The sequence below is a fragment of the Rattus rattus genome, chromosome 10 (genome assembly GCF_011064425.1).
Source record: "Rattus rattus isolate New Zealand chromosome 10, Rrattus_CSIRO_v1, whole genome shotgun sequence".
Taxonomy (NCBI): Eukaryota; Metazoa; Chordata; class Mammalia; order Rodentia; family Muridae; genus Rattus; species Rattus rattus.
This window is the reverse complement of record NC_046163.1, coordinates 12501434-12528736: the sequence shown is the minus strand read 5'-3', so window position 1 is coordinate 12528736 and position 27303 is coordinate 12501434. Positions and strand designations below refer to the sequence as shown.

At 46.9% G+C, this 27303-nt stretch overlaps 1 protein-coding gene across 1 annotated transcript in view; it reads left to right on the top strand.

The window, feature by feature from the left end:
- Positions 1-27303, top strand: part of Cfap221 (cilia and flagella associated protein 221) — a 76176-nt gene that overhangs the window by 38540 nt on the left and 10333 nt on the right. The window contains exons 7-21 of the mRNA XM_032915478.1: positions 163-266; positions 8491-8650; positions 10049-10166; positions 10246-10357; positions 10550-10658; positions 11953-12040; positions 13114-13203; positions 14970-15068; positions 16779-16884; positions 19218-19345; positions 21819-21899; positions 23213-23320; positions 23625-23756; positions 24819-24977; positions 25323-25411. Of these exons, the coding sequence (XP_032771369.1) occupies positions 163-266; positions 8491-8650; positions 10049-10166; positions 10246-10357; positions 10550-10658; positions 11953-12040; positions 13114-13203; positions 14970-15068; positions 16779-16884; positions 19218-19345; positions 21819-21899; positions 23213-23320; positions 23625-23756; positions 24819-24977; positions 25323-25411 (1683 nt within the window). The remainder of the gene's footprint in view (positions 1-162; positions 267-8490; positions 8651-10048; positions 10167-10245; positions 10358-10549; positions 10659-11952; positions 12041-13113; positions 13204-14969; positions 15069-16778; positions 16885-19217; positions 19346-21818; positions 21900-23212; positions 23321-23624; positions 23757-24818; positions 24978-25322; positions 25412-27303) is intronic.

The window sequence follows — 27303 nt, the reverse complement described above, 5'->3', positions numbered from 1 at the left end:
GAGCCAATTTTAAAACTTTTTATTTTATTTATTTATTTATTTATTTATTTATTTATTTATTTATTTATTTATTTATTTTTGATGAAAGACAGGAAAGGCCAGTTGGGATCGGGCGACACTTACTGTGCTTCCTGAGTGTCCTTTCTTGGGCTTGTTTTGCAGCAAAAGCTATGTGATCCCCTTGCAGTGCAGCTGCCCCGTGGATTTCGAATTCCATATCACGTTGCTTCGGTCTCATCAAGCCTTTACGATTGAGCCAAAGTCAGGTGAGGACCGTGTGACTTCAGACACCTGACTGCCACAGCCATCTCATGACAGAGGCTTGAAACAAGAGCCACTTTCCTTGTTGGTGTAGGAAAAAAAAACAGGAGGAAGAAATGGAGGGAGAGGGGAGGAGGGGGAGGAGAGGGAGGAGGAGAAGGAGGGAGGGAGGGAAGGAGGGGAGGAGAGAGAGGGGAGGGAAGGGGAGGAGAGAGAGGGAGGGGAAGAGGGGAGGAGGAGGGAGGAAGGGAGGGGAGGGAGGAAGGGGAGGAGGGAGGGAGGGAGGGAGGGGGAGGGGGGGAGGAGGGAGGAGGGGCGGGGAGGGAGGGGAGGGAGGGAGAAAGGGAGGAGAGAGAGGGAGGGGGAGGGGAGGGAGGAAGGCTTGCTTTGGCTCACAGTCTGAGGGTCCAGTCCATCATGGCAGGGAGCCACGACAGCAGGAGCGTGAGGCAGGTGCTCACCCTGCATCCGCAGCCAGGAAACAGAGGGACGGATGCTGCCACTCAGCTCACTTCTTTTCTCTCAGTGCAGCTCATGGAACAGTGCTGCCCATTCAGGACGGGCCTTCTCACCTTGGTTACACATTTCCGGTAGCACTCTCATGAAATACCCACTCAGAGTGTGTTTATATGGTAACTCCAAGCCCAGTTCAGTTGACAAGAAGTATTAACCAGTATATTTGGAGAGCGAGCACACACATGCAAACATGCACATATGCACATGTGCTCCACACACAAGAAAATGGGGGGGGGCATTGAAATGAGTCAAGTGTACAATTGTTTCAAGACACATTTCTTCTTCCAAGCAGTTCAGTGGTAACTGAACCCATGTGAGTACCCCTTGCCTGTGTGGCCTAAAGGCTGGGAAGTTCAGTTTTCAGACACTGCACTTGAGCTCACCTCAGATCCTCAGGTCAGTGTATCCTTTAAGCCCTATCCCATTTTACAGATGAAAAAACTGAGACTCCATTAAGGTTTTCAAGCTGAGTCACAGAATTCCTGAGTGACCAAAGAGAATTGTGTCTGATGGATACCCAGTGACCCTTGAGACTGCTCTCTTGCCCCAGACCCTGGGCAACAGCAGTGGCCTGTGACTGGGAGGCAGAGGGAGGCCCTGTCTTCTTGGTGCCCTCCTCCATAATCTCAGTGCTAAAATTTATCAATAGCTTGTCTGCAGATAATGTTTAAATTGTGCAGCTGTTCACTGACTCTTACAGTGGTTAGTCCACTCCAAACCCCGTTCTCAGTGGGACGCTAAATCTTAGAACATTAAAATTGTCCTTACGAGACTCTAAGCATGAGGCTTTGGATGTCTCTAATAATTCTTTTTTTTTTTTTCACTTTTTTTTCTGTTTTTCTTTTTCTTTCTTTTTTTTTTTATTAACTTGAATATTTCTTATATACATTTCGAGTGTTATTCCCTTTCCCGGTTTCGGGCAAACATCCCCTTCCCCCTCCTCCCTTCCTTATGGGTGTTCCCCTCCCCACCTCCCCATTGCCGCCCTCCCCCAACAGTCTGGTTCACTGGGGTTCAGTCTTAGCAGGACCCAGGGCTTCCCTTCCACTGGTGCTCTTACTAGGATATTCATTGCTACCTATGAGGTCAGAGTCCAGGGTCAGTCCATGTATAGTCTTTTAGGTAGTGGCTTAGTCCCTGGAAGCTCTGGTTGCTTGGCATTGTTGTACATATGGGGTCTCGAGCCCCTTCAAGCTCTTCCAGTTCTTTCTCTGATTCCTTCAACGGGGTCCTATTCTCAGTTCAGTGGTTTGCTGCTGGCATTCACCTCTGTATTTGCTGTATTCTGGCTGTGTCTCTCAGGAGCGATCTACACTTCTGCACTTCTTTGCTTCATCCATCTTGTCTAATTGGGTGGCTGTATATATATGGGCCACATGTGGGGCAGGCTCTGAATGGGTGTTCCTTCAGTCTCTGTTTTAATCTTTGCCTCTCTCTTCCCTGCCAAGGGTATTCTTGTTCCCCTTTTAAAGAAGGAGTGAAGCATTCACATTTTGATCCTCCGTCTTGACTTTCATTTGTTCTAGGCATCTAGGGTAATTCAAGCATTTGGGCTAATAGCCACTTATCAATGAGTGCATACCATGTATGTCTTTCTGTGATTAGGTTAGCTCACTCAGGATGATATTTTCCAGTTCCAACCATTTGCCTACTTAATTTCATAAAGTCGTTGTTTTTGATAGCTGAGTAATATTCCATTGTGTAGATGTACCACATTTTCTGTATCCATTCCTCTGTTGAAGGGCATCTGGTTCTTTCCAGCTTCTGGCTATTATAAATAAGGCTGCGATGAACATAGTGGAGCACGTGTCTTTTTATATGTTGGGGCATCTTTTGGGTATATGCCCAAGAGAGGTATAGCTGGATCCTCAGGCAGTTCAATGTCCAATTTTCTGAGGAACCTCCAGACTGATTTCCAGAATGGTTGTACCAGTCTGCAATCCCACCAACAATGGAGAAGTGTTCCTCTTTCTCCACATCCTCGCCAGCATTTGCTGTCACCTGAGTTTTTGATCTTAGCCATTCTCACTGGTGTGAGGTGAAATCTCAGGGTTGTTTTGATTTGCATTTCCCTGATGACTAAAGGTGTTGAACATTTCTTTAGGTGTTTCTCAGCCATTCGGCATTCCTCAGCTGTGAATTCTTTGTTTAGCTCTGAACCCCATTTTTTAATAGTGTTATTTGTCTCCCTGCGGTCTAACTTTTTGAGTTCTTTGTATATTTTGGATATAAGGCCTCTATCTGTTGTAGGATTGGTAAAGATCTTTTCCCAATCTGTTGGTTGCCGTTTTGGTCTCTGACAATTCTTGGGGAACAGTCTGCACCTCTGCGCTGTTGGGAGGACATGTTTAAAGCTTGTGCTAATGTAGGTGATCTCACGGTGGGATCTGGAGTTTGATCTCATAGGAATGTAGCTCAGGTGGCAGCGTGCAAGCCGAGCAATGCTCCACTCTCAGCCCCGCAGAACTGCACGTGTAATCCCGTTGCATGAGACGTGGAGCAGGGTGATCAGGCACCCACAGTCCTCTTCAGCTACACAGAAAGCAAAGGCCTGGCACTGGCACCCCCACCACACCCCACCACACCCCCACCACACCCCCACCACAACCCCCACCACACCTCCACCATACCCCCACCACACCCCCATAACACCCCACCACACCCCCACAACACCCCACCACACCCCCCACACCCACCACACCCCACACACCCACCACACCCCATAACACCCACCACACCCCCACAACACCCCCACCACACCCCCACAACACCCCACCACACCCCCACAACACCTCACCACCCCCTACCACACCCCCACAACACCCCACCACACCCCCCACACCCACCACACCCCACACACCCACCACACCCCCATAACACCCCACCACACCCCCACAACACCCCCACCACACCCCCCATAACACCCCACCACTACACCCCACCACGCCTCACCACATCCCCACCACAGCACAACACCCCACCACACCCCCACCATACCCCACCATGCCTCACCACCCTACCACACCCCCATAACACCCCACCACACCCAATCACACCTCCATAACACCCCACCACACCCCATCACATCCCCATCACATCCCACCACACCCCCACCCCAAAAAGTGTGGTGGCGCACGCCTTTAATCCCAGTACTCAGGAGGCAGAGGCAGGTGAATCTCTGTGAGTGTGAGGTCAGCCTGGTCTACATAGAGAGCTCCAGGAGAGTCTGGACTACAGAGAGAGTAGGCTTATGTCTTAAATTTAAAAAAAAAATTAAAAAAAAATTATTGCATGGAACCAGAATCTAGACTAGTGGTTATCAAGAGCTGGGGACACGAGGTGGGATGGTCAGCATGTTACAGTTAGAGGAAGTAAATGCACATTAAAGTAATAGAGGTCAGTAATGTACAGTTCGAATGACTTGGAGCCACTGAAGGGAGCCCCTCAGTAAAGTTACTGCTTGCAATGACTGGCTCTCCAGCACCCCCATAAAAGCCTCATAGAGGAACGTTGCCTATAAGCCCAGAACTAGGTCAGGAGGAGCCCTGGTCCTTGCTGGCCACACAACCTAGCCAGTCAGTGAGCTCTGTGGTCAGTGAAATATTCTGTCCCACAAAGTAAGGTGAGAAGCCACAGAGGAAGGCACCCAATGTCAGCCTTCACACACACCTACACATGTGTGCAGACACAGGTGTGCATAGACAACGGGTGTGCACAGACACTGGTGTGCACAGGCACAGGTGTGCATAGGTGCACAGACTCCTCTGAGAAAAGTTTAGATGACTTACTGTGACAAAGATAAGGTTTGAGGTGACAGACTACCTGCTTCCTCCTCCAACTGTATATGTATGGAAAAATCATATCTTTACAATTATATGTTGATTAAAATTTTTAAAGGCTGTAACAGTATAAAAATGTATAATATGGAACAATTTTTACAAGTTTTCCCAGCCTGGGCCTTACTGCCCTAAAACATAATGTACTTTTATTTTCTGTTCTTTTAGTCCCTGCCCATGCCTATATTTTCAATTAGATCATTTACATATTTAATTATGTCTACTGCATACTTATATTATTCATTTACATAGTTAAATATGTCCATGGGAATACTTCCTACTTTATTTACATGTTTAAATATGTCCACCTTTGCTTTATAATAGTGTCACCTAAGAAACGACACAGGAACACCTCCTTGTGACATCACATTGCCCAGTGTTGTGTGCCCTTTGTCATGCTTACACTGATAAACCATGGCCTTTATTTTTGCTGTGTGTGTGTGTATGTGTTTATATGTATGCCACATGCGTGTGATGTCCGTGGAGGGTGGAAGTGGGCATCGGATCCTCCTGGAGGTGGAGTTACAGGCAGTTGTGAGCCACTGGATTTCGTCACTGGGAACCAAACTCAAGTCATCAAGAGCAGCAAATTCCCTTAACCTCTCTCTGAGCCATCTGTGCAGCCAGAGCGTCCTCAGCTTTTTGGTTTTGTTGTTGGTCTGTTTGTTTGCTGTTGTTAAGTGCAGACCAGCCTGGGCCCTGCCTTGCTCTCCTGAGTCCCGGGATCATAGGCACACATCCCCCCTACCCAGCTTCCTGCTCTGTGACTTTGCAGTATTCATTTTTCCTGGCTGTGCCGAGGGTAGCGAGCTGTAATTGATCCAAGAGTAGTCGTTTGAGCTCTAGGTTTGTTTATTACCTTCTTAAGTATTTATTTCATGGACTTGTGCATGCACATGTATGTATTGTGGGCCAAGGGCAACTTTCTAGTTAGTTCTTTCCTTCCACCATGTGGGTCGAGGGCTCAAACTCAGACCATTGGCTTGACATCGTGCACCTTTACTGTGAGCCTTCTCACCGCCCGCTCCACAGACACACTTGTACTTTGAAGGATGGCCTAAAAGTCACTATGTAGCCAAGGATAACCTTGAACTTCTGATGCTGCTGCCCTACCTCCTGCGTGTTGACACCACTATGGGCGGCTTCTGTAGGGCTGGAGGTCTTTGTGCAAGCTAGGCAAGCTCCTGCAGACTGAGCCACACCCCCAGCCCAAAGGTAGACTTTTTCTAATGGGGTTAAACATTGAGAATACCGTTCTCACTTATAAAACACAGGACATCGCTCCTTTGTGCCACATGGATTTCGGCCAAGCAGTAGCTGTCAAGACTTGGCACGTGCTCTACAACAGTCAGCATTGCACAGCCTGCACCCCCATGTTCTAGTGACGGACAGAACTGCAGGAATAGGAAAAAAAAAGCAGTTTACTGTGGTTGCCTGGGCTACATCTCCACCACTGGCTTTATGTATTATGTCCGGACTGAGAGCACTTAAAAAAAAAATAAATCACCCAGATGAAGTTACCATGATCCGTGCCCGAGCTTGACCTTACGTTTTTTAAGTTAATGAGCTGAAGTGAAGCAGTAGGGTGCTCTTGGCATCAAGCCCTAAATGGTCTGCAGTGGCCACAGGGTGGGTGCTTCGACCAAGTGATGGTCAATGCATTAACGTCTCTGTGGTTGGGATTTCTACCCAGATGTCCTGCTGTTAGCCTGCACACCCAATGTCTCTAGTGACTCTTCTACCTGGCCCTGGGCTTGAGAGACAATGGTGGCCGTTACTTAACCCTTTTGATCTCTATCTGTATCCAGGAAATTAACAAATGCCCACTTGTGTGTGTGTGTGCATGTGTATGCATGTGTGTGCATGTGTGCTTGTTTGCATGCATGTGTGTGTGTACGTGTGCGCGTGTGTGCATGAGCTTGTTGTGATACCTAATTTAACTGTTCCTCTGCCTTACCTCTTGAGGTAGGGTCTTTCATTCTTTCTGCTAGGCTGGCCAGTGAGCTCCAGGAGTCCACCTGTCTCCTCCCCTCCCTATGCTGGGGTTACAGATATGTTCACCTTGTCTGGCTTTTACATTCGTGGGTGTTGGGCGAACCTCATGCTTGTGCAGTCAGTACTTTACTCACTGATCCATCCCCCCCAGTCTTCTGTATTGTTTATATAATGGTTTGCGATGGTATTTTCATATGTTTGTAATGGTTTGTAATGGTTTTCAATCATATTCACCCCACTACTCCCTCTTGTCCCCCAACCATCCTTATTGATCTCCTTGCCCTCCCCAACTGGTTGCCCATCTATTTTTCACTTCTGTGTGTCCCAATATGCTTCATGAGAGCTGCTTACAGGAGCGTGGGTGAGGAACTGTTTCCCAGAGCATGTGCACCTTACCAGTGGTGTAGCCACTGAAGAAGCCATCGCTGCTTCCCTTAGGGACTAGTAACTGCCTGTTTTTAAAGCATCATAGAAGGGCTTCAAGTGGATAAAAGGGCTGTGAGTGGTGTTTGCCTTGGGGGCTTGCAATTTCCCTGGAAGGCACAGTCAGTAGGACCCACAGAGAGATTTCACACAGTGCTGACAACCTGGGTGAGTGACGGGCAGGATCACACCTAGACCGGGACAGCTTAGCCATGCCCAGCTCTTTTCCTCTTTTTAAACCTGAACTTTACAGCAGGGCTGCATGGGTGGAAATATGGGCCATTGCACCTTGTCATTCTTCTTCGCATCTCTTCTCTTTTCCCATTATCACTTTGTCTCTGTACCTGAGTTCCTGAGTGCTGCAGGCAGCCTGACTGTTTTAGGCTGTGAAGGTCCCCGACGACCCCTGGAATATACCAATGAGGAGTATGGCATAGTGTACTGCTTGGTGTTAGAAGGACCACCAGTTCATTGGACAGATTTGAAAGGAAAGGGCTGGGGTATAGCTTTGTGCTAGAGCACTTGCCAAGTGTGGATAAGGCCTTGGGCTTCAGCCCCAACACTGAAAAAAGAAAGGAAAGGCAGGCAGGCAGGCAGGCAGGCAGGCAGGCAGGAGGCAGGCAGGCAGCAGGCAGGCAAGCAGGCAGGCAGGCAGGCAGGGCAGGCAGGCAGGCAGGCAGGGAGGGAGGGAGGAAGGAAGGAAGGAAGGAAGATTTGAAAAGAAAGAGTGAAGTTATAGAAAACACTGTGCTGAACTGTCCCCAGCTTTCCACATCACTCCCAGCACTCACATTGCATTCGGGTCATTTGCTCTAGGCTCAGCATCCTGTGAATCTGTGTCTAAGGCACTGATGTACTAGGGTTTGTCCATATCTGTGTAACTCCATGATCAGACAGCTGTTGGAAAGGATTCCCCTAGTCACTGATAAGCAAGGTCCGTGTCAACACTCAGGAGTTGAGCCTCGCACACTTAAGGAAGAGACTGTACAGAGAGCAGACACACACACACACACACACACACACATACACACACACACACACACGCTGTGCTGGGACAATGGGGTTTGTGTTGCCTCTTCCCCTGCACTTGCTGAGCAGAGCACACCTCTGTGGTGGTTCATCTTACCCAACTGTGCCAGATGGAAAAACACCTTCTGGGCAGGGCATAGGTTTGAGGTGAGAAGATCCACCCTACATATGGGAAACCCCATCTCATGGCCTGGGGTCCTAGACAAAATAAAAAGGAGGAAGAGGTCAGCCCCAGCATCCACCTCTCTCTGCTTCCTGACTGTAGCTGCCATGTGACCAACTATCTCATGCCCCTGCTGCCATGCCTTCCCCACCATGATGGACTGTGCCCTCGAACTGAGAGCCACAGTAAACTCTTCCTCCCTGAAACTGCTTGTGTCAGGCGCTCTGACACAGCATTGAGAACAATATGACATTCCCCTCCTTACAGGAATAATTCCAGCTAACGGGGAGGCAAAAGTAACTGTCACGTTCACGCCCATCCAGTATGGAATAGCACAAATAAAAATTCAATTGTGGATCTCACAGTTCAACTCTCAGCCATACGAATGCGTCTTCACTGGAACCTGCCACCCCAACATCGCCTTACCGTATGTATGGTGTCTTCACTGTGCTTCTGTCTATTCATGTAGGCCAGGCTGGCCTCAGACTCACTATGGACCCAAGATGACTTTGAATTCTGCCTGCCTCCACCTGCAGAGTGCTGGGGTCACGGACATGCACCGCTACACCCGGTTTATGTGGTGCTGGGGACGGAATCCAGGGCCCTGTGTATTCTAGACGAGCACTCTTCCGGATGAGCCACAGCCACAGCCACCGCCACGGCCACAGCCACGGCCACGGCCACAGCCCCAGCTTTTTTCTTAACACTTCATCACAAATCCAGTACAATCCAGTGCTGGGCATTGTGGTACACATTTGTAATCCTATCACTGAAGAGGTAGAGGCAGAAAGAGCATGAGTTCCAAGCCTAAAGTACATAGCAAGAAGTTGCCTTTTTAAAAAATAAGAAATATTTGAGTCTTTCTTTCCATTTTCTCTCTTTTCTTGTTTAAAGCTGAGAGTGAGGGTCGGTCACTGGCCTCTTGCCTGGCATACATGTGGCTCCAGGTTCAACCCAACACTATGAGGACATTTAGACTACAAGAAAAGTCTACACAAACAGCTTTAAAGCATAGAGGAAGGGGTTCTATCTGTTTCAAATGGTATAGCCATTCTTTTACTAGGATAATAAATTAAAGTAATGGTTGGTTTCTAAATTAATCAGCTTGGTGGTTGAAGAGCTACAGGCTAGAAATAAATTACACTAAACTAGGAGAGCATTCCCCAGCCTGGTGTGTTCATTTACATATTCATGAGAAATGCAAATAAGACCTGGTGAAGGAGCTGGCTGCCCAGGCAGACCTGAGTTTCTATCTGGGACCCACAAAGTGGAGGAGAGAGCTGTTGTCCTCTGACCTCCACACATATGTTATGGCACACCCAGGCACACAGGCACAAACACACACAGACACACACAGGCACACATGCATACTCCCACACAATAGATATGTATAGCATTTTAAAGAATGGGAGGTGTATATATGTGTACACACAAACATATGCATATATACCTATCTACATTATATGTCAATATATTGATATGAAATTTGTTTTCATGGACACAAAAATTTACTTTTCATTTAGTTATTAGTTACTTCTGGTCACAAGTAATAGTTTTATCAGAAAGAATACAATAACAAAATACTTGAGCTACGTGGGTATAGAGACGGCTCAGTGGCTAAGAGCAGTGGCCTGCGTTCAGTTCCCAGCACTGCATGGCAACTCACGGCTGTCTGTAACTCTGACCCCAGGGGACCAGACACCCTCCTTTGGCCTCAGCAGGTATACAGACAACATGGCAGCACGATCAAAAATAGAAATAAACCTTTATAACAAACCTTGAACCTTGGATCATACACTAATTTAACATCTGTTTTAAACTCTAGATTACAAGAGTTTAAACGATTAAATGACCGTTCTAAGAAAGTAAATGTTCCTCTAGAAAAAACAGCATACGTGCAATTTTACCCAACTGTGGCACAGGCAAAACCTCAGAAGTTAAAGGTAAGAAGTTGGGTGCACGCCCAGTGTGATGGGAACTTGGGAAGAAAAGAACTCATTCCCTGCCCAATTGGGTCCTCAGGAAATCGATTATCAGGACCTGCGGTTTCCAGCCGACCTGTCAAATCCATTCGCCGTGGCGACCGTCCTAAACCAGGAAGCCGGAAAGATGAAGATTAAGGACTTAAAACAAGGTAACAGTCGTTTGGCCTGCCCTAAACCAGTCCCTGGGGCAGAGGAAGAAAGAAATGTCTCCAGTCACATTTATTATTAATGAGCAAAACTCAGTTAGATGTCTGTTAGGTGACATGGTTAGAAACTTGTGTTCGTCTGGGCAAATGACTGATTTGATTACGGCCATGATCTCCGCTCGTTCCTGCCTCCAGTCCTGGACCAAGGTGACGAAGTCTCCAAAACCAAGCAGATGAAGGAGGCGATCTTTGAGCAGAAAGTCAGACAGGACATCGTGACAGAGATCGAGAACCATCTTAAGTGGTAAATATCGAGGGGTAATTTGTATCAAGTGACAGGGTCACTGCTTTTATGAGATAGCCCTTGACATGGGAGACACAATGACACACAATCATTGATAAACTCTCTCTGTGAATTCGATTACTCCTTCCCCTCGGCCAGTGTTCCTGTCTCAGAATGGGCGGCTATGGGGCATCAATTAATAACGACAACATGTTATTTCCTACACATACGCAGACACGGCAGAGCAACGGTGAACTGTGAGCGTGTGGCCCCTCCTTTCCTCCTGATACCCTAGTCCCCATTCCCAGACAGACCTGGGGTGTGACTCAGGTGCCCACATTGCACCCCATAACCCCTCACCTCCCTGTGAGCCCCTGTCCCATGGGGAGCATGGCAGCTGGGGGGCGGTTCTGGCAACAGAGGTTCAGATAGGAGGGCTCTTGTGTTTCCATCCCATGAGTCTACCACACCTCAGCCACCAGCCTTTTTACATTTTCACCCGCAACACGGAGGATTGCAGGGGTTGGTTTTCCACATCCTCATCAGCGCCTGCTGCCTCGTACAGCTTATATCTGCATTTCCTGAACACTAGTGCTGCTGAGTACTCAGGGGTGTGTGCGTGTGCATGTGTGCGTGTGTGCATGTGTGCGTGTGTTTGCATGTGGGCACCGGAAGTCAACCTTGGGTGTTGTTCCTCCAATGGCCTCCACCTTACATTGTTTGTTTTAAAGATCGATTTATTTTGTCTTCCCGTTTTGCCCGCATGTTTACCAGTGTGTGTGTGGTACCGTGAAGGGCAGATGAGTGCATCAGATCCTCTAACACTGAAGTTGCAGTCCCTTGTAAGCTGCCATGCCAGGGCTACTAATTGAATCTGGGTCCTCTGCTCTTAAACACTGAGCTGTCAATCAGCCTTTTTTTGAGACAGGGCCTCTCACTGGCCTGGAGCTCACCCAGCAGGCTAGGCTGGCTTGTCCTGGGATCCTTTGTCTGTACCTGTACAGTGCTGAGATAGAGAGAGCATCCTCCACTCCCAACATTTTATACCAGGCTCCTGCTCTGGGGCTTGAACTCAGATTCTCAGGCTTACAAAGCACTTTACTGAATGAGCTATTTGTCAGGCCCTTGTCTTATTAATTCATAAATATTTTAGCATTAATCACTAAATGATAAGTTTCATTTCCCCGGACATATTATTGACCCCAAACTGATTTCATCCGGTTCTTCCTCACCCCTTCTTGATTATAGCAAAGGCACTCGCTGCAGAGACGCTGTCTGTGGTGGCTTCTGGAACTTGGCTTTTGTTCCCCCACAGGCAGGTGCACCTTGGCAAAGAGCACACAACTTACAAGTTTAAAAAAGAGCTCATTGAGGAGCGGCAAAAAGCACGTGAGAAATACAAGGTCAGAGCGGCTGCCATGATGAGCTCGGCTGTTTTGCTGAATCTTTTCAATTCCCGTTGCACGCAAGATGCCAGAGCAGGAGAAAGACAGCTCGAGGACAGCTGAGAGTACCGGAGAACAGCAGAGCACTGCCTGGAATGCGTGAGAGAGAGAGAGAGGGAGAGAGAGAGAGAGAGAGAGAGAGGCCTTCAGTCCAAGGAGATGACCAGACTCAGGCTCTGTTTCTAGCCGTGAGATATACCTGCTGTCTAGAGAGCATCAAAATGAGAGACCCCAAAACTGCTGTCAGGAGTCACCCTGAGCTGGAGGCCATGTATAATCACGTGCTGGGGAGCTAGGGTTGAGGCACCAGCGTCTGAATTATAGGGGACCTCCGCCCCCAAAAATACCCCAGCAAATCTTAATAGTGTGAACTACAGGGTCTCAGTGAGTAGGAAGGATGGGGGCGTGGTCAAGCTTTTATTTTTTGAGGATTCATCTTATTTGTAATCGTAAGTACACGTGTGTGAGCATGCCCCTGTGAGTGGGGTGACTGCAGAGGCAAGAAGGGGGGCAGCTCCTCCCCTGGGGCTAGAGCTCCAAACAGTTGTGGGCCAATCAACACCGTGGTAGGAAGTAGACCAACTCCTCTGCAAACACAGCAACCACTCTTCACTGTTGAGCCTCCCCTGCAGCCCCTGTGGCCAGCCTTGTAGGCATTACAGTATGATGTCATACAAAGTTCACAATGGAGGACCTGCAGTCAAATTATATTTTTTTTTAAAAGAAGGGATAGCCTTGTGATGTGTAGGAGGGCATGGGGGGAGACTGGTTCCTACCTATCCTGGGATGCTCTGTGAAGTAGAAGCAGGAGGCATTCAGACTCATAGCGAGTTCCAGGCTAGACTGGGTTGCATGAGACTCTGTCTATGTGAAATTTCCCCATGTGTGAACAATAAGAATGGTGGACACTCTAGCCCGTCAGCACTCTGTGGCAGGGTGACCCATTGTCCCTTAGGCTTCTACGAGCTTTAAAGAGAAAGTTTCACGCATTTGTTTTTGACTTTAGTGTGTCTACTAATATAAAAATCTAGCAAAACAGAGGCGACCCTATCATAGGGGAGGAGCTTCAACGACTCCAGACGAAACAGAGCAAGAAGCGCATCGTCCACAACTTGGAGGAGGTAGGTAACTTCCCTTCGTGTGAAATCTAATTAAGCGGCAGTTCTTTGACTGCTCATTTCCAGAGACACCAACGAATGTTACAGGAAGCCCATCAGCAGGGAGTGGTTGCTTTTGGTTGTTTGTATTTTCAGTGTCATTGTACCCTGTCTCTTGGTTTCCTTTCTGACCAAAAGTAGCAGAAGGAACCTGGAGAGGCGGTTGTGTGGCTGAGTACACTTCAGGGGCTCAACTCCCATCCCCACCCCTGTAACTCCAGCTCCAGTGGATCAGATGTGATCTACTGAACTTCAGTGACACCTCACTCCCAGTAGCATACAACACACACACACACACACACACACACACGCACACACACACGCACACACACGTACGCACACATGCACACACACGTACGCACGCACGGACACACGCATGCACACACACATACACGCACACACGCATGCATGCACGCATGCGCACACACACGCACACGTGCACACAGGCACACAATTTAAAATATAATAAATCTGTTTTGTTTGGGTTTTTAATGTATATTTTCGAGGTTTTTAAAAACTTATTTTTTTCATATGCAATGGTGTTTTGCCTGCATGTATGTCTGTGTGAGGGTGTCAGATCCCTTGGAACTGGAGTTAGAGACAGTTGTGAGCTGCCATGGGAATATGAACCCAGGTCATCTGGAAGAGCAGTCAGTGCTCTTAACCACTGAACCATCTCTCCAGCCTTTGTGTTTATTTATTTATTTATTTATTTATTTATTTATTTATTTATTTTTAAAAAAAAGCAATTTAGGGGAGTGAAAGTTTTATTTGCTCACAACTCTCAGTCGATCACACTCTATCATTGAAGGGACCCAAAGTAGGAGCTCAAAGTCTGCCCTGCATGCTGTTTCCCACAAGCATTACCTCTGACCACAGACTTACTTCACAGCCAGAGCAGTGCATCAGAACCCGTGGACGAGGAGGATGCTAGCTGGCTGAGTTTAGTTTTCCTAAACACTCCTGGGCCACCTACTTAGGTATGATGCTGCCCACAGTGGACTGGACCCTCATCTCAATTAACAATCAAGACAAGTCCCCATACTCACAGATACCTGCCCACAGGCCAGTCTGATTTAGGAAATTCTTCAACCGAGACTGTCCTCTGAGATAACTCGAGGCTGTGACCAGCTGACGCTAAGTGAGACACTAAGTAATTGCAGGTAAAATGTCAAAACGTATCATTATGGTCTGGGGAGCGGGCTTGTTGGTAAAGTGTTTGCCATACAAGCCTGAAGACCTTAATTCAATCCTAGCACCCACATAAGCACATCAAATGGCGGCATGTGCCTCCAGCCCCAGCACTGGAGATAAAGAGACAGTCTATTCAAATAGGTGAGCTCCACACTGAGCGGAAGACTCGGTCTCAAAAAGTTGAAGTAGAGGCTGGAGAGCTGGTTCAGGGACAAAAGGATTCGCTGTTTTCGGTTTGAAGACCAAGATTGGATTCCCAGCACCGATGTAGCAGAGAGCGAACTCAGGTCATCAGGCAGGGTGGCAAACAGTTTCATTCTCTGAGCCACTTGCTGCTCCTGGCTTTGCTTGTTTTGTTAAGAGTCTTGCTAAGTGGGCCAAGACTCTTCTCAAACTCATGCTGCCCCTGAGTTGCTGGTATTCCAGACATGCACTACCACATCCAGCCAGAGATCAAACTCAAAAGCATTTACGAAATGTTTACTCGGAAGAGTTTGTATTCAAAGTAAGCTGTGCCTGTGTTTTTAAATTCACAGAAAGTCCAGGAATTCCATCCTAATTTCGATCCACTCATTAATAACATGTGGCTGAGCAGACACCGGGCACAAAGACGATTTCAGCAAGCAGCACGCAAGGTAGTTCTCACCTCTCCATGTCTTTCTTTCTTTCTTTATTTGGTCAGTGTCTATACCTCAGGGGAGCCTTTGAACTCACTCCTCCTCCTGCCTCTACCTCCCGAATGCTAGAATGCTAGGACTACTGGTGTGCACCACCACACCAGGTTTATGTTTATGGTTGGACCTTGGGGCTTTGTGAAATGCAGGCATGCACTCTGTGGACAGACTGCACAGTCTGAGGTACACCCCTGCCTGCTACCTAGTTCCAAAACATTTTTGTTATGCAGAAAGGAACTTCACAGTTCCTGCCCATCCCCTTCCTCCCCAGACTTCCGGCAGCCACTAGATCTGCGTTCTATCCCTATAGACTTGGCTCTTCTGGTCATTTCATGAAACAGGATTACAGAGTCTCTGGCTTTTTGGAACTGACTCTTTTCTGTTATATCTCCAAGTTCCTGGTGTCATGATGAGCACTTCACTCTCTTTTTTATTACCGTGTAATATTTCACTATTTGAATAGACCAGGGGTTTTTTCGTTTGTTTGTTTTTTAACTGTTTATGTACTGATGGGCATCTCAGCAATTTTTACCACGCGGCTATTCGAAGCATGCTGTATAAACATTCACACACAAGTTAGTGGACATATATGTGGTTCTCTACTCTCCAGGGTATACACATGTAGGAGAGGAATTGCTGAGGCTCCTACAATGACTTTAAAGCTATGGGATTTTGGGGCAATTATTCCTATGGAGAATGGAGACTCTCAGAGGTGACATTGGGCTCACTGCTTTCCCCTCGTCACCTCCTACAGTGGCTCCCCATTACACCTATCCTCCAAGAAGTATTTGTTATGTAAGCGTGAGGTCAGATCCTTACCCCTGTGTAAATGTCAGGTGTGGTGGCATGACCTGTGATTCTAATATTACGGAGGTTGAAGCAGGATGATCCTGGGACTCCATGACCAGCCATTCTAGCCAAATCCAAGACTTCTGTCTTCATGGGGAGACCCTGTCTCACAAAATAAGGTGGAGATGTTATTAAGGATGATACCCGGTATCATTCTCTTGTCTTCACCAGCACACATATGCCTGCATACGTATGTACACATGCACATGCATGAATACATAGATATGCGCACCACACAAAACAGAACCGTGGAAAGGGAGGAAGAATGAAGCCTTCTGGAGCTCTAACTCAGTAGAGACGTGAGGGGGCGTGTCCAACTGCAGCCACGCCTCTGCCTTATGCCGCACCCATCCAAGAACATCATCCCCACTGTGGACCTGCGTTTCTACTCCTCCCCTATGATGGAAACACTCCTGTCTCCTTCTACGGTTCACCCCTGTCCTTCCCAACTGGAGTCCACCTCTCTCAGAAAGAACAACCCTTCTGCTCTTTGACACCAAAGGAGGTGCTCAGCCACTCGTCATCTTAGGCCACCTGCAGGCCTCTCCCTTTTAGGGTGTGGCTCCCCTAGGGGACAAGGCCATATTCAAGCAAGGGAGAGAGATGATTAAGACTTTGCCTGTTATTCAGCTTTCTGCTGTGACAAAATGCCGGAAGCAGTCACGACTGAGCGCAAAAGAATGTCCGTGTGTCGATTCAGTTCCAGAGGGGTCACTCCATCCTACAGAGCGTCACGGCGAGGAGAGCCAAGCTGCTCGCCTCACAGCAGCCCAGAGACCCACGCAGCGATCCCTAACTTGGAGATGTTCTTTCCGATTGCAGATCATGCTTGAACGAAGGTTACTTCTTATGCTGTGTGCCATCCGTGAAATGGACAAAGAAGGCATCATAAGAAAGCTTGTCCAAGTCAAGCAGTCGCTGGTACAAGGTAAACACACCGGCAGGGTGCTGGTAACCATGGCCCCTTAGAGCCCGAGGTCTCTCCTTGATGAGCTCTGTGCTGGCGACATCCAGTCACATCGGCTTCCTGGTGCCATTATACCAACCTTGCCGCTCAACACTACACAGATTCAGGGATGGGACAATGGCTCAGTCAACAGAGCCTGGAAACTGTGAGGACCTGAGTTCAACCCTGGAAACCAATAAAAGGCAGGTGCAGATGTCTTGTGACTGTGAGTTGGGAGGCAGAGACAGCAAGGTCCCGAGAAGTTCCCTGACCAGCCAGCCTAGCCTGTTTGGTGACGGTCCAGACCAGTGGGAGGTCCTATCACGAACAAGAGGTGGAAAGCACTAAGACTGACAGCCAAGGTAGTCCTCCAACCTCCACATGAGGTGTACAGACATACATGTGTGTGCACACATGAGCACACAGATGTCAGATTCTAGAAATCAGATCAGGAGTCTAAAAGTGAGAGAGAGAGAGAGAGAGAGAGGTGGGAGAGGGGAGGGGAGGGGATGGGATGGGAAAGGGAGGGGGAAAGGGAGAGGAAAAGGAAGGGGAGGGGGGCGGGAGGGGGGAAGGAAGGGGAGAGAAGCAGATTCATTTTGACTCTCTGGTCCACAAGGTGCTTCCAAGAATCAACAAGTCATAATTTTCTCCTAGGAGATGAATTTCCAGTCTGTGGACCACACACACAAAGACCCACAGGCAGCACCCTGCCTTGCTCTGGGCCTGCCTCTAGCACACCCTCACCTCCCCAGCAGCAAAACATGCCCCTCTCCACAAGACTACCTTGCTTCCCTCCCAAAATGCTTTGCAGCCTTTTAATTACTCTTTTGTTCCTCCTATAGCATTTTATTTCTAAAATTGAAATTTCTGACAAAGACAGTGTTATTGTTGTTGGTTTTTTTTTTTTTTAATAACGAAACAGTAAACTTTACACGAAATTCTCATCTATAAGCCATCTCTGGAATTCAGTTTTTCTTGGTTAAAATTCATCAGAGGTTATTTAAGTAAGAACTTAGTCTGGAGGACTGAGATGTGGCCCAGCAGTTGCTGCTCTTGCAGAGGACAGGAGTCTGTGTCCCAGAACCTGTAACTCTAACGCCAGGGATTTTGTCGCCCTCCTTTGGCCTTCTTGGGCACTGCATCCATACGCACAAGCCTGTTCACATGGTTAAAAATAACAATAAAATCTTAAAATAAAGTAAAAACTTAGGAGAATTGTAGCTTGAAAAGCAACATGAAGTAAAATTTTAATATTAAAGGAATCCAAGTGTGGTGGCACACATCTTTAATCCCAGAACTCCAGAGGGAGTTGGAGGCCAGCCTGGTCTACAGATGGCATTCTGGGACAGCCAGGGCTACACAGAGAAACCCTGCCTCAAAAAAAAAAAAAGAAAGAAAGAAAACAAATAAAGAGAACAGGTATGGGAACGTCGCTCAGTAGACTGCTTGCCTGGCATTCACGAAGTCCTGGGTTTCATTCCTAACATCCCATAATCCTAGCATGATGGCACACACCTGTATATGTGTGAAAGAGATTGGGGGGGTGTGTTTTGTATATATGTATTATGTAGAGTATGTATGTGCGCTGTGTAATATGTATGTGTTATGTGAATGTATGAATGTGGCGGTGCTGTGTTGTACGTGGTATGTGTATTATGTATGTGTGTGCATGTATTAATGTGGGGGTATTGTATATGTATGCATATGTGTGTTGTATGCTGTGGGGGGCGAATATGTGTGTGATATGTGCTGTGTGTAGGTAATAGGTGTGTGGAGGATGCTTGGCATGTGCTATGTGTTGCATATGTTGTTGTAAGTGCGTGCATGTTCATGCCTGCATGTATGTGGTGTGTGTGTGTGTGTGTGTGTGAAAGTGTGTATGTGTGTGTGTGTGTTTGTGGTGTGTGTGTATGTGGTGTGTGTGTGGTATGTGTGGTGTGTGGTATGGTGTGGTATGTGTGTGTGTGTGTTATGTGTGTTTGTGTGTGTGTGTGTGTGTGTGTGTGTGGATGGTGTGGTGTGTGTGTGTGAGAGTGTGCATGTGTGTGTGTGTGGTGTGTGGTGTGTGTGTTTGTGTGTGTGTGTGTGGTGTGTGTGTGTGTGTGTGTGTGTGTGTGTGTGTGTGTGTGTGTTTGGTAACCCAATACATTTGACTAGGGCCATTTATGGAATCATGGCACCGTATCAGTCCCTACAGCAGATAAACCTAAATATTCTGTTGCACATGGCATCTTGGTACGCACACAACTGAAGATGCTGGTTTCACGTGGAAATGCCTTAAGAAGCCCTTAAAATTGCTTGTGTTTCTCTAGCAGAGAATCCCTACCGGCCCCTGAAGATCCGGGCGAGTCAGGATGACAACCTCTGGCCCTACTCACTACAGCCTGAGGAAGTGCTGCACTTCGCCTTCCCAACAGACTCGCAGAGCTACAATGAGTTGGTGGGTGTCTTTCCTCTGTTGGGGAAGCAAACAGGATCACGTGGGTGTGGGCAGATTGCTAGCCAAGCTGGCTCCCAGTCTCTCCACTTACTGTGAGAGGCTCTGAAGGAGGCTCGTACCTGGGACTCTGTGAGCACCCACTGCTGTCTGCCCCAGGCCTACTGAAGCCACAGGTCCCCTGGAGGAGCTCCCAGTAACCTGAGCTGCTTCCCCGGCTGAAGCCCAGCCAGCATGGGCACTGGGGTGACTCCCAGTAGACCAGAAAGAAGGGAAGACAGGACAGAACATCCTCCTGGCCTGTGCCCAAATGAGACCCTGGCCTGGCAAATGGAAGGCCAAGATGAGAGCAGCTGCTAGGTCTGGGCATGTGGCCCCAGACTCAGACGAGTTAACCCATCAGACTTGGGACCCCACCTCTCCACCCCCATCTTTTTCTTGAAGTATAACAATGCCTCCCTTTTCTTCCCTTATGGGTATGATGAGTCATAATAATAACAACAATAATAATAATAACAACAGCAACAATAATAATAAACAACTGTCGTAAATATGTCTGGGAAAATAGCATAAAGACCCAGGTTTGATCTCCAGAATCCAGGTGTAGAGAGGAAGAAGCCAAGCATGGTAGCCTTTGTAATCTTGTGCTGGAGAGGTAGTGACTGGCAGGCCCTTGGGGCTCACCGGTCAGCCATTGGTGAATTCCCGGTAAAGGGAAATATCTTGTGTCAAGAAACAGAGTAGAGGGCTGGAGAGATGACACAGCGGTTAAGAGCACTTGCTGCTCTCCCAGAGGATCCAAGTTTGATTCCCAGCACCCATGTAGGATATCTCACACCTACTTGTAACTTTAGTTCTGGCAAATCCAGTCTCCCCCTCTGGACTCACCTCCACATACACGTCCTATGCTGACTCAGACACAGACACATACACAATGAAGTTAAAAAGCAACCTTTTGAAAAGTATAAACCAGTTCTGAGTAAAAATACATCCAAGGCCATTTTCTGTGTTCCACATCCAGGTGTATACATATGCACCTGCACATACATGAACCTGCACATATACCAACACACATATAACAATAATAAATAATGTAACAATGATAATAAAAATAAACAGTAATAATTAAGAGAGTTAATCTTTACATGGCATTTACAAGTCATGTCTTAAGGGCTTTGGGTGCTAGACTTCATCAATTCTAAGATGCACACTTTTTTTAACATTTAGCAAATTTAAAATTGAGTTATCTCTTTCAAATGATGGCATGTTAGCAATCCACCATATTAAAGGCATGCTGGTGCCTAACTGGAATAAAGTAAAGAATGATATCTGTTGGGTGCCAGAATGTACCTGGGCCTGCCCCAGGGTCTCTGGGTATCTGAGGCAGATGGCTGTGTGGAAAGCTCTTCCAAGGCCAGCACAGCGATGGAGCCTGGGTGGAGAAGTGTGACCACAGTGTTTTTGGTAAAGGACTTGGCTAAGCCCATGAGGATCTCTGAATCTCTCACTTTGACTTCAAACTGTCCTAGGAGGTAGACCAGAAGGTTGTGAGGCAGCTCCCTCAGACAAGACAACTCCTTTGCTGACCTCACCAGTTGCTACTTTGAACTCCCAAGAGTTCATGAGCTGTCCTTTAAGCCTGAGGGGACTCTGGAACTGATAGTATGAGAAAGTGGGGCAGTGTTATTAAATTTGTTTATACAATACAATCTGGGTAATCCAACAACGGCTACCTTATACCAGAGGGGCTGAGAACCTGGTAGCTGCTTGGTCCACAGGTCGCATCCCTCAGCGACCTGCCACTGAAGACCCTGGAGACCACTGGCCCTCAATCTGCAACAAAAACCCAAAGAAGCTGAGTTTTGATCTCAGCCAAGGAATGTAGCAGCAATGGCAGGAACAGGGTAGATAAGCTCACTGGTGAGCTGTGTAGGCAATGAGGCAAAAATCAAAGCTTCCTCCTCAGACTTCTGTCTGACGCTACCCACATTTCAGGTAGGTCTTCCCATTTCAAATAACCTGGTCAAGAGAATCCCTCATAGGTGTGCCCAGCAGCTTGGGTCTTTTTTTTTTTTTTTTTTTTTTTTTTTTTTTTTTTTTTTGGTTCTTTTTTTTTTTGGAGCTGGGGACCAACCCAGGGCCTTGTGCTTCCTAGGCAAGCGCTCTACCACTGAGCTAAATCCCCAACCCCTAGCAGCTTGGGTCTTAGTTGACTGGATTAACTACCACAGAAGGGCATGTTGCAGCCTATGTGACAGCCCATAAGATTCCCACACAAAGAGAATGAGAGGGTGGGAGCTGCCTTCATGCCCACAGCTCAGATAGCAACCAAGGCCACAGGAAGGACTGTTTTGAGCACAGAACTATTCAGGTAATGTTTCAAAACATGATGACAGCACACACACAGCTGTTTCTCTTCACAGATGTGTATCTGTCCTTTTATGGTTTTTCATTTTTGTTTCGTTTTCCCATGTAGGCTCTTGATGGCCTTGGACTAGTCCCAATTAAGTCTTCGGACATTCAAATCAAGCACAATTATCCCTTCTTCACTTTAAAGGTGAGACTTGCACAGAAGGTAAATTATCCAGGTTGCTTATAGGTTGCTTATAGCTATCAACTATCAATCATCCGGAAGGCACACATGCCACAGTGCGTGTGTGACCAGCGTGGGACAACTTTGGGGAGTTGGTTCTCTCCTTCTAGAGTATGAGTCTTAGAAATTGATCATCAGGCTTGATGGCAAAACATACTGAGCCATGTTACTGGTCCTCGGGTTTCTTATGAGGGAGCAAAATAGGCTTGAATTCGAATTGCATTATTTTGTTAGTATTGCTCAATTCTGGCTTATGCGGAGTGGCACACTGCTTTTCTCGATTATTTAGTGGTGTATTGAGCACACCTCAGGTTCTTTTTCTCTAAGGTGAATATGGAAACTCATTCTTTCCTGTGTATGCAGTACATATTATGCATATAGGAAGCTCTACATGTATTAGAAACCTCAAGACACTAGTTAGTCTTTCCTTCTTTCATTTTTTTCTCTTTTGGTTTTTCAAGAGAGGATTTCTCTGTGTAGCTTTGGTTGTCCTGAAACTCACTCAGTAGATCAGGCAGGCCTTGAATTCTAAATATCCACCTGTCTCTGCCTCCCAAACGCTGGGATTAAAGGCATGTACCACCACTGCCTGGATCTTTCTTGACGTGTAGGACCATTTGTGCTTTTAAAATTAAAAATATGTTTATGTATGTCTCCAGTGAAGCCATCTGGTATGAGAAAATAATTTGAATACTGATATGTGCCAAGACTCAGAATAAGGCTCAAGACTGGCCCTGTTAAGCAGCTGTTGTTGAGATGCTAGTCTTACCAAACAGTAATGGATTCTTGTGAGCCATTTTCTTTTTAAAGAAAAACAAATGTCTCTTCACTCTAAATAAGGTACTGATGACAGAACAAAGAAATTATTTCCCTCAGTCTAGCTTGAAGATCCAGAATGTTTATTGGAATTACTTACAGATACATGGGTGAAAGAATATGTATAGGAACATAGATGACTCAAAGGGGCCTGGGTCACAGAAACCTCACATTGTCATGGGTGAAGACTCAGTAAAGCTGCATCTCTGAAGCACCCTGCACAATTTGCAGGCAGCTCAGTTAATCAGAGAGTCTCCTCTCCCCAGGAACTGGTCACCTTGGAGAGGAGCTTTTTCTGTGAATCTTGTAAGTTTCAGGGACTTCTTGAGACTTGTGAGTTTCATTTACTACCTGAGTCTTAGTGGGCCTTCTTCCAGGAAGGGATGTTTCCATTTGAAGGAAGTAACTATACAAAACAGGTTTTTACTTATCACCAATATGCTGTCTTTTTTCATTTTCAGGTTCCACAGTTATATAAAATCAAGGGATATCACCCATTTTCTGTCAACAAGTCCTCAACAAATTACAGACTTCAGAAACTTGCGCGACCCCTGAAGCATGGTGCTGAGGTAATACATCTGAAAATTCAAGAACTGTTCTTACCACTCATGTCCTACCATCAAGACTAACAGGTTATTGAGTTGGAGGAATGGCTTAAGTGGGTAAGGGAATTTATTATTCTTGAAGAAAACTCTTGTTTGAGTCCCACCACCCATATGGTAACTCACAACCATCCATAATCCCAGTTCCAGGGGATCCAACAGGCATACACACAGTGCGCGTACAGGCAGGCAGGCATTTGTTTACATAAAGTAAAATAAATAACTCTTTAATGAAAAAAAGATTAGCAGGTCATTCTTGTTCCTTACACAGGATGAAGTCACCACCATCATAACCCTACCCAAGAAGAACACCGTACAGGTCTCAGAGAAGCCCTCCATCTTGAGTATGAAGCCACCTGAGGGCTTGGCCATGTCTGTAGAATATGACCCGCTGTATATTTTCGTAAGTTGGCAGATGCCCATGTTCTGTATCCCTTTATTTTAGCACTTTCATGAAAACATGAGCATGAGTTGGAAATGAGTTTTCTTTTTATTGTTTTCGTTTTTAAATTAAGTTTTTCTTCACAGAATATCCGTGTTTACTCGTGTTGCTTGTTTGTGTGTCCCCAAAGGAGTGGGGACAGGAGAGGACACCAGATCCTCTGGACTTGGAGTTGTTGTGCTTAGGAGCCATCCAACATGGATGCTTGGATTTGAACTCTTGTCTCCATAATAAAGCAAGAAGCACTCTCAACCCCTAAGTCCTTTTTTTAGACTCCACTTTTAAAAACAGTATCTCATCGCCCAGGGTGGGCTCAAGCATGATAACTCGCCAAGAGTGACCTTGAACTCCTAACCCTCTCGCCTGCCTCTATGTCCCAAGTACCAGGGCTGCTGGTGAGCTACACCACATCCATTCTCATGTGGTGCTGGGGATTGAACCTAGGGTTTGACACATGCTAGGCAACTGCTTTTCTCATGAGCTATACCACAGCCCTGGAATGTTTTTTCTCTTTGGCATCTCAAGTCAGCTGAGCATTCCTCACACTCTGCCTTCTGATTATGAATGGTGTGATATGGCAAACTGCTTCTTCCTCTCTGAAGTTGCTTTCCTTAGAGCATTTTTCCACAGCAACAGGAAAAGGAAAGAAGGCAGTCCCAGAAATGGCTTTTTCTCTCTCTAACCAGTTGGCTTATTTAATTATTACCCACACCTCCTCGCTGATAATGGCCAGAAGCAGTTTCAAACTGCAATTCCAGTGACATTTTCTTCCTCATGAGGTCAGCAAATTTAAATAGCGTCTAACACAGCCCTTAAACCAGAAAACGCAGATCTGAAGCTGGCAGTGCTGGAGAGACGGGCCAACCTTAAGCTCTGCTCCTGGGCCCCAGTTTGCTAGAAAAGTTAACGCACATTCCCACTGTCAGTGCTAGGGGAGAAACAGCAGGCACCACTGACGCCTGTCCTGTGCCTGCTATGGAGATCGGTGAACACCCGTCAATCTGGTCTTCCTCTCGTCCACAGAACCCCAGCCCAGGACTGTTTACTATGAAGCATCCTCTGACCTATGAAGAAACGCTGATAGATTACCATCTGTGCACTCACCCCAAGTACAAGTACACCCAGGAGCCCCACCAGGGGTCCAGCATTCCTCTTACCCAAAGGCAGTTTCTTCACCACACGGTAATGTCAGCCCCAGGCTTGGCAGAGCTGGCCTTGGACAGTGTGCAGGGGCAGGGAACAGGGAGAGTGGAGACAGCCGGCCGCCTCAGGTCCACAGTCAGGAAGGCAGAGGGAGGGATGCTGGGGCTTTCTTCTTTGTATTCAGTCTGGGACCTCAGCCTGTGGGATAACACTGCTCACATCTAGGGTGGCTCTTCCCACGTCAGTTAATTCAAGTTTTAAAAAAGCCTCAGAAACATTCCCAGAGCCGTGCCTCCTAGGTGAGTCTAGAGGCTGTCAAGTTAACAGCGAATACTAGCTCTCGAAGCTAACTGCATCCTGACCGCGCACCAACTTTCCCCACAGGATATAATTCCTGGAATCATGAACTGGAAGAAGTTCCAGCCCCTGGTATTCTCCTCCATGTCTGACTCCTCTAAGGAAAACACTCAGAGGTAAGCTGGGAAGCTGCTAGCCCCTTGGGTATGTTATGTTAGCACCTTAGCATACAGAGGCAGGGAGACCCTGAGTCAAAGGCCAACAGTGACAAACCACACTTTCAAATCATGTTCGAAATGTGAGGGGGCTTGCCTACCAAGGAGATACAATGATAGACAGCAGATTTTCATAGTTTGAATCTATCTTAATCAAGACATGCCTTTTAAAAAGTAATGTAGATCCTGGCCAGTTGGCAGCACAGATAAAGACTTAACTGATCATATAATTCTCCTGAATTATCCATAGTCTGGTTTTTTCCTTTATGGTTTATGGTGTGTGTGTGTGTGTGTGTGTGTGTGTGTGTGTGTGTGTGTGTGTGTGTATTCAGGCACACATGCTGATGTGTGACATGCTTATGGAGACCACAAGGTGATCTTGAGTGTTCTTCATCAGAAACTGCGACTTTTTGCTTATTTTTAAATTTATTTATTTATTTATTTCAAGACAAGGTCTTTTATTAGTACCCGGAGCTAGCGGATTCTGCTAGGGTAGCCAGCCATATTACCACTGGAGTCTCCTGCCTTTGCTTCCTCCCCTCTGGAATTACAGTTGTTCATCACCAAACCCAGTCTTTTTAAGTGTGTTCTGGGGCTGAAACTCAGCTGCTTGGGATCAAATCCAGGTCCGCAAGCTCGCCCGGCAAGCACTTTACTGAGTCATTTCCTGGCCTTTGAGAAGTTATCTTCCTCTTTATGAGACAGGGGCTAGGATGAAAACGTCACTGGGATGTTGCAAATGGCTATATGAAGAAGTATCTAGGATCTGACTGACGCTTGCTTTTGAGAACTCATTTTCGGGACTGTGCATTTGTTCTCTTACCACTAGATGGCAGCACCAGCCCCCTAAACCAACTCCTACAGGAAAACTGGAATGACCGGTTTTCTAGTTTCATTTCTGTTGCTGTGATAAAATACCCTGACACAAAGCAGCTTAGGGAGGAAAGGGTTTGTTTGGATTGCAATTCCAGGTTACATTGTGTTACTGCAGGAAGGTCAGGGCAGAAACTTCAAGCACCATCAATCACATCCACAGCCAAGGGCAGACAGGATAGAATCCTTGCTCGTTCAGGACCTGCTGCCTAAGGAATGGTGCCACCCACAATGGGCTGGGTCTTCCTATATCATTTAACAATCCTGACCTTTCATGCACACACGGGCAGACTCACAGACAAACCTGATATAGACCTGTATGGAAGCTGGTGCGTAACTAAGTAGTACAGTTCTTGCGTGGCATCCTCACCCCTACAGTGAGTGGGAGGGGGGAAAACTGACTCATTTAATCAGCAAACTAGACTCCGCTGGTTCTGGGGTTGTGCCTGGATTCCAGCGCACCCACTGTTAGCATACATGGATTCCAAGTATTAAAAACTAGCCAATTCATTTTTCCAAAGTAATGTTCTTGCAACATCTCCCAAAACTATTGTTTTAGTGGGAAGTCAGGAGGTTGTCTTGTCCTGGAATAGCCATGCATTAAGCATTTCTGCCACGAATTTTGCCTTCCAGCTTCTGTGCCTGAATGCTCTGTTGGGCCAGCTTGTTCCAGATAAACTGCCATTATGTAATAGCTCAAAAATCAGGAGCAGGGCCCAGGCAGGGGTGCAGCTCAGCAGGTCGAAAGTGTTTAACAAAGCCTTGGGCTCTCTTAGCGTGGAGAGGTTGAAGCAGAAGAATCAGGAGTTCTAAGTCATCCTCAGCTACACACTGAGTTCAAGGCCAGCCTGGGCCACATGAGATTGTCTCAAAAGAAAAAAATAATCTTTATTTTTCTATTATGTGTCTATACTGGTTGTTGGACTGAAGTTCACGCCATTGTTTCTAAAAGCAGTTATAAGTAATAATGGTAATTCTTT